Source organism: Rhinolophus sinicus, chromosome X, assembly GCF_036562045.2.
Source record: "Rhinolophus sinicus isolate RSC01 chromosome X, ASM3656204v1, whole genome shotgun sequence".
Lineage (NCBI taxonomy): Eukaryota > Metazoa > Chordata > Mammalia > Chiroptera > Rhinolophidae > Rhinolophus > Rhinolophus sinicus.
In genome coordinates, this window is record NC_133768.1 from 110,834,313 (window position 1) to 110,848,537 (window position 14,225).

Below are 14,225 nucleotides of genomic sequence, written 5' to 3' on the forward strand. Positions count from 1 at the left end.
CTGCTGTCCCCACTCTGTGGCAGCTGGACCACAAGTCTAGGGGTGGGTGGATCTCTCCAGAAAGGAGGAGACCGAAGGAAGAGGGCCCTACATCCGATGGGACCTCCCCTGGGTGAGGCAGGAGGCAGCGGGGAGGAAGGTGCCTGGACCCATATCTTGTGGTTCTGGCTGCCTGGCCGGCCTTAGGAGACCTGCTGCCTGCGGACGGCGTGCTCATCCAGGGCAATGACCTCAAGATTGATGAGAGCTCCCTGACAGGAGAGTCGGACCATGTGCGCAAGTCTGCCGACAAAGACCCCATGCTGCTCTCAGGTGAGGCCTCAGGGCACTGGCCCATCCCGTGGGGAGGCCAGGATGCGGCTGGCTACATCCTCTGGACCAGCCCAGCACCCTTGGAAGCCATTTGGCCCAGCAACCCCCTCCACCAGAGCCATCCCAAGTAGTCCTTCAGGTTAGGGAGTCTGAAGACTTTACCCTCTACAAGGCCAGAGCAGCCTGTGGGAGGCATGGTGGTGGCCGCTCCAGTCTCAGGGCAGGACCTGGGCCCTCCCACCCCTGGAGGGCCCCTGGTTTCCTGAGTAAAGCCCTTAAAAATGGGGGCTGGCTCTGAATCAGCATAGTGCCATGCTCCTCCGCAGTCCAGACCCTCGAGAAAAGCCAATGAGAACAGTGTTTCCTTTCCGGAAGGTTCTGGCGTAGCCCAGTGTTTATCCCAATGACAAATGCAGTGTAAAACAGGACAGAGAGGCTGGAGGCCCCAGGTGTGCCCTGGGAACTGCTCACCCCATGCTTCTGGGCAAGTAGCTGCTCCAGGCCAAGGATGAGGCTTCGGCCTAGACTTGGGGTCAACACAGCCTCCAGGGGCCTCCAGACGCTGAGTCCCTGCTTCTGGGATTCCTGGGACAGAACCTGTAGATGCTGAGCATGTCTCCTACCTGGCGGTGTGAATCTCTGTCTCGGTCTCTCTGTATTGGCTGTGCCAGGCACTCATGTCATGGAAGGTTCTGGAAGAATGGTGGTGACAGCCGTTGGTGTGAACTCCCAGACAGGCATTATCTTTACCTTGCTTGGAGCTGGTGGAGAGGAAGAGGAGAAGAAGGATAAGAAAGGTAAGGCCACTCTGACCTCCAGTTCCCGGCGCCCATGAGGGGTGGCCCCCCTTCTACGCAGCTCACTCCTTCTTCTTTGCCTACCTGCTGGCAGTCCCCTGCTGGCCCACGCCCTGGTCCCGCTCTGGCTCTGGCTCTGGCTCTGGCTCTGGAAAAGCCAGTCCTCGGGGGCTGGGAGGACATACCTTTTTTCTGATTCCTTTCAGGGATCCCTGTTCTGGGGTCTTTGCCCCAGGCAGCAGGTCAGTGGTCCCCCAGTTCTGTGTAAGGATAGCTTCCGTCAGATGGCTGTTTCCCAAAGGCTTTGGGACATTTTTACCAGGATGGGGGGAGTGCCCTGCCTCGCTCAGTAGGAATGGGATCAGATGGCCTGGGGCCAGCTACCCTAGCTTAGGAGAATGCTGCTGGGGGCGGGGGTTGTGCCCACCCTAAGGGGTGCTCAACTGCCACGCTGAAGGGCTGAGGGTTCCAGGCCAACATAGCAGCCAGAGAATGCAGGTCATACAGCCAGAGGTAGAGGGATCTCAAGCAGAAGGGACCCCAAAGGACGTCCAGGGCCAGAGGAAGCTGGGATGGGCAGGGTCCCTCACTCCAAGGAAAAGCAGTATTGAGGGAAAAATGTATTCTGAGAACCCAGCTCTGTAGCCACCCTGGCCTCCTCCTGCCTCTGCTCTGAGCCCCAGCCATAGCCATGTCTCCTCCAGTCCTCAGAAGTGCCCTCAGCATACACACCCCCGTCCCGGTCCCTCAGGTCAGGACCCCATTCTCTTCTGTGACGCAAGCCTGCACCTGCTCACGACTCACCTTGCTCTGACCCGGGTCTCCCCTCAGGCTGCTCCTGTCGTCAAACTAGGTGGGGAGCAGAGTCTGCTAGATGTGTGCCTCACCTCTGAGAGCATCCACCAGGGTGCACTAGAAGTACAAAGGAACTGCATACATGTACAGAGAACATGTGCCGGACCTGCAGCCAGGGCCCCTAGAATCAGCGAGATGCCGGGGCTGGTGAGCTGGACAGGGGACAGAGGAGTGCCTGTCACCGGCCCCACCTCAGTCAGTCAAGGTCACTGGGCCTGAAGAGCAGGAGGCATCAGTCTGCCCAGCCCCAGCAACACGGGGACAGGTCAGCATGAGGAAGGACATACTAGTTTTCCCAGCCCTGGACCACCCTGCTCCTGGAGGTGTTAAGGGAGGAGATAGATGAGCTGCTGTTGCCTAGAAGCTTCTGTGCGTACCTTCCAGCTCCTAGCTGGCCAGGCCCACCCCTTACAGCCAACCGGCATGTGGATGAACCCTCATCTACCTTTGCCACACCCAGCCCCCGCTCCCTGCAGGACTTGGCCCAGTGTCTCTCCACAGTAAGCACCCTGGGGTCCACAGGTGGGTGAGTGGGTGGGTAGACATGCCCTGGGCCTCATCTGGGCTGGGTTGGAGTCCCCATGCCTCTCTCTGGGGAAGCCTAGCTGACTGCCTGCTGGTCCTCCATCGACACCCTCATGGCTAGTTGGCAGGGCACCCCTTCCACACTCCTTCCTAGGCCCCTCCTCTTCGACCTTGATAAAACCCCTGCAGCCCGCACCCAGGTCCTTCCCTGCCTCAGATCCTCTCCCCACTCATCCTTCTCCAGCGCCCCAGGCTGGGCTACTTAGGAGTCAGCTTCCTGGAGGAGGGAAACCCTAAGCGGGCCTTGGAGAGGGAGCAGAGCTGGCTAGACTCAAGGGAGGGGGCAGCAGCACCCATGAGCCCTTGCTGAGGTCTCAGCCCAAGGCCCTGGACCACTGTGGAGACAGGAATATGGTGACAATCAGTGCCTTGCCCTCACTGCCTCCTGACCCCATCTATTGGCACACAATCCCTGTCCACCTGCTTCCCGCTCATGTGTTTATTGCCTTATGACCTTGATTCCCAGTCACCCTTCTCCTTGGGGTATCCTGCTTCCCCTCCCGTGGCTCCTGTCCCTCTCCAGGGGGGCGCCGTCCTCCTCTTCCTGTAGTGTTCATCCCAAACCTCCCTCCCTCCTCTGCAGGCCTCCCGCAGCCCTGTCTACAGCCTAGGTCCTCTGGATGTGTCCTTCTTCTGGGCCTCCGCAGCCCCAGGGCTTCTAGCAACAACCCTTCATTTTGCTGTACTGTCACCATGTGTCTACAGGTGTCTCCTCTCCCCCCAGAATTCTCCTTCACCTCTGAACCTCCCTGCAACACCCCCCAGGGGTCCTGGGCAAAGAGGACCTAACCCACACCCCTCAGAGGGCCCCTCCCTCTTCCCTGGGGCCCTCAGACCAAGACCAGACCCCACAGCCCGGAAGCCACCTGGCATCCTGTCTGTGTTCGTGGATCCCCAGTAACGTGAGCTATTGAGTGGTAGCTGACAGGTCAGCCCACAAGCCCCTCCTGCCCCCAGGTTGGTCATCTCTGGATTCAGCTGCCTCACATGTGGCCCCCAGGAGGAACTGGGGTACAGAGCCGGGCCCCAAACATAGCTCCCAGCTCCCTGCCTCAGTCACCTCACCGGTCAGGTCTCCTGGGCCCTTCCAGAGTTGTAGTCCTTCCTGCCCTTGGAAACCAGGGGCTTGACCAACAGTTTACGTTGGCCTTGGGAAGTTTGAGTAACACTTGTTGGCTGCAGGAGCAATGGAGGAGGCAGGCTAGGTCCTTGCCCTCAGATGCACCCACCCTTGAGCCCCCAACCCATCCCATATTCCTGCTTCTCCCTCCAGCTCTCGGTGCTCAGCATCCTGCCAGGCATCCAGAGCCTGACAAATTCCTAGAGTCTCTCGCCTTTGTCCCTTTAAAATATACATAGATCTAACTGCAGGCCATGCTATAGAGAAAGCTGATCTCTAGACCAGAAGAGAACCATCTAGGTAAACTCTTCGTGCTGGTTTGGGGGTGCGGTTGGGGGCACTGCTCAAGGTGGTAGAGCTGGGATGACACCTGGCAGCTCTCACTCCCTGTGGTGATGGCCCTTCCAGAAATCTCCCACTGACAGTCACATGCAACCCAGGGTCCATCCAGGGCTGGCTTTGGGAGTTCACTGGAGGGCTGGGGTCAAGGCCCAATGGGGAGCCCTGGCTAGGGGTCTCGCTCAGGAAACCCAAGTGCTCGTGGCGCCCATGAGCCGGTGAGAGGGCATCAGCATGAGCCTGGGACAGGGCCATCCTCCCCTCTCTCCCACCTATCCCCTGTGCTCACTGCTGCGCTGTCTGTGACCTGCTGTCCCGTGTGCATGTGTCAAGGCCATGTGGATGTTCTCAAGTCTCCGTGTCTGTCGTTCCTTTTCCATTGTAGGCAAGCAGCAGGATGGGGCGATGGAGAGTAGCCAGACCAAAGGTAATGCAAGCCCCGTACTCGGGGTGGGGTGGGAGGGGGGTGGTGGCAGACGGAGGGTGAGGCATGGGGTGGGGGTCCGCCTGCCTCATTTGTAGGAGCAGCACTAGAGACCAGGTGAGTGGGGCAGGGTGACCTCTCTGCAGACCCCGCCAGGAGTGTGTAAAGATCACCCTTCAATAGGCATCCTGGGGAGGAAACTGAGGCTCAGAGAGGATGACTTGCCCAAAGACTAACCAAGTCTTTGGGTTTCCAAGTTCAGCTGCCTTTCTGTGGGGCAGCCATCCAAGGGGCCAAGGCCTGCTGTCCTCTCAGCCCCAGTGCCTGCTGGGAGCCAAGCCTCTGTGGCTGGAATGAAGGCTCGTCAGTCGTAGGCACTGGGAATGCAAAGGTAGCTAAAGCACTGTCCCATCCCTCAGGAAGATTACAGTCCAGAGAGACGGACCTGGGGGCAGTACTCAAGTACAGCGTGGGACCCAGGGACCAAAGAAAGGGTCAGACAAGAAAACCGGAATTCAGAGCATAGCTGGGTTTGGGAAGGCATTTAGGGCAGGGTGACAGTCTGATGGCTGGGGCCCTGGGCTGGGACAAGGAGTGACAGTCAGTGGGACACAAGGCTAAAGTGACCCAGCTGAGCGGACCCTTGAGTGTCTCTGAGGCTATGGGCTGTGGCCTGAGGCCCTTGTAGTATCAGGCAGCCAAGGGGAGAAGGGATGGGTGGGAAGACTGGCAGCAAGAGGGCGCAGACAACACAGCAAGGGGGCAGAAAGCATGCAGAGATAGTGTCAGGGGCACCAAGAGCCCCATTGGGTAAGGACAAGAGCAGTGAGGCAGAAAGATGAGTGGCAGGGTCGGGTGTCCCCCATCCTGGTGGGAGAGGGACAGGATCACACGGGGCAGTGCAATTGGACACCCACAGGCCACAGTGTGTGTGAGGTGACAGAGGTGATGGAGGCAGGGTGGGAGACACACCACCACCACCACCTTATCAGGAGCACAGGGCAACTGGGGAAGCCATGAGGGGGCTGCCTGTTCCAGAGAGGAGGCAGGGAGGTGGCTGGAAGTGAGTATGGAAGGAGTAGTTCCAAGAGGAGAGAGCGGTACAAAGCTTGCCCGGGACAGCTCGCTCAGTTAATAGCCTCCAGCGACCAAAGAGCAGGCTGAGGAGACCACTGGTGGTGAGGTGGGGCCCTGATGGAAGTCAAGAGACTGGCAGGAAATAGCCTGAGCAGGAAGCAGGAGAGGAGTGTGCAGGGAGCCTCTCGGAGGGAAGCAAGGAGGTGGCTTGGCCACCAGTGGGCCAATATGTCAGTCAGCTCAGAGTTCTGGAATGTTCCTTGGGCTCCAGGCCTCTGCTCTCAGGTATTGAAATTTGGGGCATTCCAGGACTGGCCACCCTGTCTGTGTGCCTAAGTTACTCGTGCTTGTGTTTGTCTTCCCTTCCCCTGTGCGGCCCCGAGAGAACCATTTCCATCCCTCCCAGGAGGGTCTGGGCCACCAAGGAGAGAGGAGGGAGAGGAGGTAGCCCCTGTGCTGTGTGGCACTCAGAAATCAGAGACACCCCCTGAACCCTATGTCCTCTCGTATGGTGAGGCATGTCTTTCCCTATGAAAGCCCCATGTAGCTGTCACCCCAGCTACTGGGCCCTAAACTTGGCTGTGGCGTTCCTCTGTGTGCAGCTAAGAAGCAAGATGGGGCAGTTGCCATGGAAATGCAGCCCCTGAAGAGTGCGGAGGGTGGGGAGATGGAAGAGCGGGAGAAGAAGAAAGCCAATGTGCCCAAGAAGGAGAAGTCGGTCCTGCAGGGCAAGCTCACCAAACTGGCTGTGCAGATCGGGAAAGCAGGTGAGAGCTGCAGAGGGGCAGACCAGCGCCCCCGGTCAGGAGAGGACACTGGGTCTCCTGGACATGAGGCTGGGCCATGGAGAACAAGTGGGAAATGGATGTGCCAGGTGGTGTGGGCCAGGCAGCAAGGGGACAGGCCAGGGGTGGGCAATGGCCATCAGGGTGGGCATGGATTCTAAACCCTCCATAAGGCCTGGGACAGGGAGCGTCTCCCTGGACTCAGCTCAAGCTGGTGCCAGCTGCAGCGTCCCTTACTTCACCCTCTTGCTTTCTCCCTTTCTTGCCCCTGCCGACCCCCCTTCCTCCCCCACCCGCTGTGGCCTCTGTTGTGGTTGGCAGGGCTGGTGATGTCAGCCATCACGGTCATCATCCTGGTCCTGTACTTTGTGATTGAGACCTTCGTCATCGAGGGCCGGGTGTGGCTGGCAGAGTGCACGCCGGTCTACGTGCAGTACTTTGTGAAGTTCTTCATCATCGGTGTCACTGTGCTGGTTGTGGCTGTCCCAGAGGGCCTGCCTCTGGCTGTCACCATCTCCTTAGCTTACTCTGTGAAGGTAATAATCCGACATACAGTAGTACTGAGAATCCGTGACACCAGGATACAGACCCCAAAACTGGGGTGTGAAGGCAGTAGGCACCTTGGAAGCAGTGAGGACCGGAGGAAGTTTGGAGTCCAGTGCTCCGGGGAAGAGCAGGGAGGCTGAGCTGGGACCCAAAGCTGAACTTGGCCAATCCTTCCCCACCCGGCTTCCTGGGCACAGTGAGATGAGCCAGGAAGCCGGCGGGCAGTGGAATATATCTGGCATCTATAGGATGAGGGCAAGGGGCACAGGGGGGCCAGCCAGGGAATTGAGGGAGTGGGTGACGCTTACAGAGGTGGGGGCAGCAGGGAGGGTGATCAGCAGAGATCCCACTGGGAGACAGTGGGCAGAGCATGGTAGAGATTGGGGCACCGCAGGGCCAGCAGGTGACCTGAGAGGGCACCATGGGTAGGGGAGTGTTTCTGGGCAGCAGGGAGGCCCAGGGTGAGCTCTGAGGAGCGTGGCCTCCCAGAGTTGGCCACTCGGCCTGTCTGATGAGAGTCTTTATGCCTTACAGGCCTGCTGCCTAGGTTTGACCACCACCCTGCAGCCACTCCAAGCTGTGGCTTTGGGCACCGCTGTCAGCCCGGTGCTGAGGGTGCCTGCTGCCGGAGGCCCCCCAGACTATTAGTGCCACATGGAAAGCTGGTTGGGCACAGCAGATCATACATGCCCCCTGTGCCCTTTACAGAAAATGATGAGGGACAACAACCTGGTCCGCCACCTGGACGCCTGTGAGACAATGGGCAATGCCACAGCCATCTGCTCAGACAAGACGGGCACGCTCACAACCAACCGTATGACCGTGGTGCAGTCCTACCTCGGGGACACCCACTACAAAGAGATTCCGGCCCCCAGTGCCCTAACCCCCAAGATCCTTGACCTCCTGGTCCACGCCATCTCCATCAACAGTGCCTACACCACCAAAATTCTAGTGAGCCAAGAGTGGGGCTGGGGCGAGGGAAGGGGCCCGGCCGGGGGTGCAGCGGGAGCTGTCGCCAGGGGCTCACTAGGCTCTCTTAAGAACTTCTGACCAGAGCTATAATGGTCCCTGGGGTGCTGGTCACCCTCCCCTCGTTCCTGGCCCTAGTACCCCCACCCTGGCTGCTGGTTCTGGAAGCCCCTTCCAAGCCCAGTGAATGGTGGGAAACCTGCCTGTCTAGTCCACACTGGAGGCCCTCCTCAGCTCTCTGCCACCACCCCCTAGGGATGTGGTGATCGTGGTGAGGCTGGGGCCTCAGGGGTAGCAAGGAGGGTGGATTTGGGCCCCCAGCTCCATGCTGGTCCGCCTCACCTCACAGCCTCCAGAGAAGGAAGGTGCTCTCCGGCGCCAAGTGGGCAATAAGACGGAGTGCGCTCTGCTGGGCTTCGTCCTGGACCTGAAGCAGGACTTCCAGCCTGTGCGGGAGCAGATTCCAGAAGATAAGCTTTACAAAGTGTACACCTTCAACTCGGTCCGCAAGTCCATGAGCACGGTTATCCGCATGCCTGACGGCGGCTTCCGCCTCTTCAGCAAGGGTGCCTCGGAGATCCTGCTAAAAAAGTGAGTGAGTAGGTCACAGGAGACAGCCCAGGGCTGGGGACGCCAGGGGCTAGCGGCTAGCTGAAGGACTCAGGCCTTCTGGTATCACTATTGTGCTAAAATAGACACAACGTAAAATTGGCCTTTTTCATTACTTGCAAGTGTGTAGTTCAGTGGCATTAAGTGCATTCACACTTGTGTACCATTATTACCATCCATCTACAGAACGCTATCCTCGCCCCCAAAAGAAACCCTGTACCCAAGTTTTTTTGTGTCTGGCTTCTTTCACTCAGCATAACGTTTTCAAGGTTCATCCATGTCGTAACGTGAATCAGTGCTTTATTCCTTTTCCTGGCCAAATAATATTCCACTGCATGGCTAAACCACAGTTGTCTACTGACAGACACTTGGGTTGTTTCCACCTTTTGGCTACTATGAATCATGCTGCTAGGAACATTCCTATGCACATTTTTGTTTGAACACTTGTTTTCAGTTCTCTTGGACATACAGAGAGTGCCAAAACAATGTATACACATTTTAAGAAAGAAAAAAAACTATCAAAATTGTAATACTCAATATATGCTGATAACAGCAGATGAAAACAAGGGGCCGGCCCGGTGGCTCAGGCGGTTGGAGCTCCATGCTCCTAACTCCGAAAGCTGCCGGTTCGATTCCCACATGGGCCAGTGGGCTCTCAACCACAAGGTTGCCAGTTCGACTCCTGCAAGGGATGGTGGGCTGTGCCCCCTGCAACTAGAAAACGGCAACTAGACCTGGAGCTGAGCTGCGCCTTCCACAACTAAGACTGAAAGGACAAAAACTTGACTTGGGGGGGAAAAAAAAAGTCCTGGAGGTACACACTGTTCCCCAATAAAGTCCTGTTCCCCTTCCCCAATAAAATCTTTAAAAAGAAAAAAAAAAAGAGATGAATACAAGTCACGTTTGATTTCTGCAATGACAAGAGGTGCTCAAAGTGGTTACCGTTAGTGTCCAGACACTTCTGATTATGGCAAACTACTGCTTGAGCAACGCTGACCAAAGTGTCCACTTGTATACATTTTTTTGGCACCCCCGGCATTCCTAGGAGTGGAATTGCTGGGTCATGTGGTAATTCTGTGAATAGCTTATTGAGGAGCCGCCATAGTGTTTTCCACAGCAGCTGCACCCACCAGCAATGCATGATGGTTCCAGCTTCTCCTCATGCTCCTTTGCCCATATTTCATTTGATCTGAAAATGCTGTAAAGTTGACTGTGGTGATTCACGGTTGCACAACTCTGTGACTACACTAAAAGCCACTGAATTGTACATTTTTAAAGGCTGAATTGTGTGGTGTGGGAATTACATGTCAACAAAACTGTCAGAAAAATGGAGGGGAAAGCGTGCAGCTCTGCCTCTAAGCAGGATCAGCCTCCATACCTCCCCTTGGCTCTGGCCTCTCTTCCCCAGTATTGCAGCAGCTCCAGCCATCCGCCCCTCCCCACCTGGCCAATCACTTACTATAGAGCCATTGTCTAAGACCTGACCTGATTGTGCCTCCACATTCATAGCCAACCTTCTGGGCCCTCCAGGATGGAGTCCTAAGGAGGATATATACAAGGCTCCCGGCATCCCCAGGACCACGGCGTATGCTCCCCACTGGCCATGTCCTGGTCCCCGCCCAGAATGCTCTCCGTGAAACTTTGCCCATGGACAGCCTCCTGACCATGGTGCAAAGGCCACCTCTTCCCTGAAGCCATCCCTAATGGGTCCCAGTGGGTGTGGCAGCTGGACTTGGAGAAGCACGGAACAGGGCTGTAGTTGGGCACTGGGCTGGATTCCAACTCTGGCTTCGCTCTTTACTGGCTGTGTGAATATGAGCAAGTTCCTCCCCCGCCCCGGGCCTCACTTCCCCCTGTAACATGGAGATAGCAGGAATACTTACCTACCGCAAGTGTTGTGAGAATTACACAAGTAAATCCATGCCAGCTTTTACTGTGATCACGGTTCCCCCTCGCCTCCACAACCAGCTCCTCTTTCCTTCTTCACTCCTCCAGCATGCCTGCTTCTGGAGCCCTTGGCTCCTGGGCTCCTTCCTCTTCCATACCTGAATCCTGCCAGCCCTCCCCATTCCGGCCCTTCTGTGAAGCTTCCAGGGTCACCAGAGCTTGTGCTGTAGTTGCTGCCTTGTTGTGACCGGCTCAGCAGCATCCAGTTTTTTCCAGTGTGTCACACTCTTGTACTAAAGCCCAGCAGGGCAAGAGTGATATACCCCAACTCCCTACAGCAGCCTATGAGTTTCCGGCTCCTGGGGCTGCCAGAACAAAGGACCAGAAACCTGATGGTTTAAAACTACAGAGATTTATTCTTTCCCAGTTCTGCAGGCCAGAAGTCCAAGGTCGAGGTGTGGGCAGGGTTGCACTCCCTCCAAAGCCTCCAGGAATTGGTGGGGAACAGACTACTTGGTCCCACACAAACAGAGTGCCTCCCTCCTTGGAGAAGCCTCTGCCATGTCAGATGGTGGCTCAGACCCAAGGCCGTACACACTCTCAGCTAGCTGGGCTCCCCTTGCTCTGTGCCCTCCCCAGGTGCACCAACATCTTAAACAGCAATGGCGAACTGCGCAACTTCCGCCCTCGGGACCGGGATGATATGGTGAAGAAGATCATTGAGCCAATGGCTTGTGATGGCCTCCGCACCATCTGCATTGCCTACCGGGACTTCTCTGCCACCCAGGAGCCTGACTGGGACAACGAGACCGAAGTTGTGGGTGACCTCACCTGCATAGCTGTCGTGGGCATCGAGGACCCTGTGCGGCCCGAGGTAGCCACCCACTCCTCTGGGAGCAGCCTGGGTTGTCAGGATGGAAGGAGGGGCAGCCTTTCTTTACATCTGGGCTCCACAGTGTGGCCTTTGGACTTAAATGCAAGGAGAGAACTGCCCTGTTCTCCTGCCTTCCCGGCTGGCACACCACTTCCTGCCAGAGTTATAGATAGAGCAAACTGGCCATGTACAGGAGTCTGAAAAGCTGGGCAATGGCAGAGCCTCAGGTCTTCCAGGGGTCATGGCCACCACACCCCAGATCAGACCCTCTTCCCCTTGCACTCACATGGAGGCTCTGTCCTGCCCGCTGGAATGCCCCCTCCTGGTTGGCCTCCAGGCCTGCCTCAGGCTCTGCCTCCACCAAGTGAGAGAGAGTGGCAGTTAGAACTTCGACAGCTGTGACCTGAACAGGACTGATGGAGGGAGAGGGAGGAACCGGCACAAATCCCGGGGCTCTGGTTTGGAGAAGTGAGTGGATGGCGCTGCCATCCCAGGGCTGAGAAGTCTAAGGGGACACAGGTTTGGGGAACAAAGCAGGGTAGTTGTCAGTTGAGTGTTTGATTGGGGCCAAGTGGGGTTCAGGACATCCCTATAGAGATGTCAAGTAGGTAGGTGGCTGTTGGCATGGAGAGCTCAAAGTAATGGTCCTGGCATGAGAGATTCCAAAAACATCTGTTGTTTGGACATATGACATATGAGCGATGTCTTGGGGAAGGTGTGCAGCTAGAGCATCGGCAGGAGGAAACTTCAAAGGAGACTGAAAGGAAGGGGTTAAGCAGGGAGTGGAAATTGTGAGAGCCATGTGGTCGAAGGAAGAAGGCCGTGGAGCACAGTCACAGTAAAAGTGGGCCCTTGACGTTGGGGGGTCATTGGAGACCTAGACTTGAGCAGGTTCTGTGGGATGGCGAGGCAGGGAGCCAGCACATGCAGACAACGTTCCTGAGACCTTTTCAGAAAAGAAACAGGGCAGAAGCTGAACACAGTGGAGACTGAAGGACTGATAGGGAGGGTGGTGGGTCCTTAAAGATGGGAGATCTTGCAGGGAGGGAGATGCTGCCAGGGCTGGTCCTGGAGTGGAGCGCCAGTGGCCGCTGTAGCACACCAGGCCCCGGAGGGAGTGTGTAAGGCACAGGAGGTGCAGGTTGCCAGAGGCAGGGAGGGACCCTCTCTCTCCTCCCAGGGCTTCTCCAGTGGCACCTACCTCATGTCAGAAGCAGGGCCACCTTGACCCTGCTGATGAGACTGAGCATGTGCATGTTTACCAGCGGCCCTTAGTGGTGCTGAGACGAGGGAGGAGAAGCTTCTGGGCTATCCTTCAGGAGATAGGCACTCACACACTAGATCACATACGAAAGACCCACAATTCAGAAGGCTGTGCTTGCCTGTCACAGGTCATCAGCGATGACATGTCCCAAGATTCCAAGGAGACTGGGACCACTATGTGCAGAGAGGGAACACCTGGAGTCTGGCCGGGGAGGAAGCAGATGGCTGAGGGGAGGGGCGAGACTTCCAGACAGAGCAACATGCTCAGGAAAGGGGGCAGTGGGAAGAGCAGCCTGGGAGAGCAGGGGGAGAGGGTGCTGCTGAGGATGGCAGGACCACCTCCGGGGACACGAGAGCCAGGCCTTTCCCTTCATTGGACCAGGGAGAAACTGAGGAACAGAGCAGAGGAGGGCTGTGTCCACACAGCGAAGCTCGGTCGTAGAGCTGTGTTGCCCTTGCATAGACCTGAGGGCCGTCTCCTTCCAAATGGAACCATTCACACACACACCCGCCCCGTCATTACTGCTGGCCCCTGGCTGGTGTTCAGTGGTGCTCCGATGGTGCTGGGTGTCCCCTCCTTACTTCCTGGGAGGTGTCTACAGTGGCAGCTCTAGACTTTTCCACCCGGCTTGCTGGGACTGCATGACGCTGCCAGGAAGCTGGAGCTCCTTTGGATTGTGTCACAGACCAAGGAAGGTGACATTCCTGGACTCCCAGGCTGCTGGCCACGGCCATTTCCCCACCATCATAACCAGCCCGCCCTCCCCTTCCACCAAGCCACTTGCCTGGATGGAGGGGTGTAAAGCGTGAAGCAGTTCTTAGCAGCACAGCACAAGGAGCCATTCTGGCCTGATTCCCTGGGCCAAGGAGCCCTACAATCTGGTAGCAATATTTGTTGAACGAACCAAAGCTGAGTCATACATGTAAGGCCTGGGGCCTTAGATGTATTATTTGTAGATGTTCTGGTCCAAGTCAGCTTATTTACAGAAGTGCCAATGAGGCCAGGCTGGGGGTGACGGGTGAAGATGGAACTATCCAGAACGGCTGCACATGGGTGCTTTGAGACCCAGCTGTTCTCCTGCTCAGTACTCTTCTCAGAGTGGGGTATTATTATTTGTGTAAGTTTTCATCTTAAAACATGTGCAACACAAGTACAAGTCCCTCAAAGGGTATAAGGAAGGCCCAGGGGCAGTGGCTGCCATCAGGCAGAAGCACGGGGCAGAGGAGGCCTGAGCCCCGTGATGGCTTCTTATTTAAAATCCAGAAATGGCTTTGGTGGCAGGGCCCAGGGAAAGGGTTTCAGAGTGGCCGAGTGAGAGTCTGCACAGCAGATGGCACAGACACTGCCAGGATGGGGAGGCTAGGCAGACCCCCACGGAGACCAGCCAGCTGGGTATGGGCCAAGGAGGAAGCAGCAAGGGCCCAGCTGAGTCCTGGGTGCTGATGCAGGCAGGAGGGTAGGTGAGGCTCTGTTGAACCTTGGAGGCCGGGATGGCTGCAGCCAGAGGAGGCCAAGGAGGTCTTGGCCCTGGGGGGCTGCAGGGGCCCTGGAGGCAGGCTATATGAATGGTGAGCAGGCTGGGCCAGGACTGGGCTACAGGGAGGCAAGTGAGAAGGGCAGTCGCTCCATGGAGAAGACGCCTGCGGTGGGAGGGGGGCTTCCTGCTGCCCACATGGAGGGGCAGGGCTCCCAGGCCTCAGGCTCATCGTGGCCACTTGGTGGCAGCAGAGGAGTGGCTTCCAGACGCTTCGGGGACTGGAGGGAGCTCCTTAGAAGGAGAGC

General features: G+C 57.1%; 1 protein-coding gene across 11 annotated transcripts in view; it reads left to right on the forward strand.

Moving 5' to 3' along the window:
• Nucleotides 1–14,225, forward strand: part of ATP2B3 (ATPase plasma membrane Ca2+ transporting 3) — a 69,073-nt gene that overhangs the window by 25,103 nt on the left and 29,745 nt on the right. For 6 of the 11 annotated variants that reach the window (XM_074323939.1, XM_074323931.1, XM_074323937.1 and 3 more), the window contains 8 exons: nucleotides 187–312; nucleotides 984–1,109; nucleotides 4,394–4,435; nucleotides 6,112–6,276; nucleotides 6,616–6,830; nucleotides 7,549–7,791; nucleotides 8,159–8,400; nucleotides 10,945–11,179. In XM_074323939.1, coding sequence (XP_074180040.1) covers nucleotides 187–312; nucleotides 984–1,109; nucleotides 4,394–4,435; nucleotides 6,112–6,276; nucleotides 6,616–6,830; nucleotides 7,549–7,791; nucleotides 8,159–8,400; nucleotides 10,945–11,179 — 1,394 coding nt within the window. The remainder of the gene's footprint in view (nucleotides 1–186; nucleotides 313–983; nucleotides 1,110–4,393; nucleotides 4,436–6,111; nucleotides 6,277–6,615; nucleotides 6,831–7,548; nucleotides 7,792–8,158; nucleotides 8,401–10,944; nucleotides 11,180–14,225) is intronic. The other 5 variants (XM_074323940.1, XM_074323936.1, XM_074323938.1 and 2 more) reach the window with 1 other exon arrangement.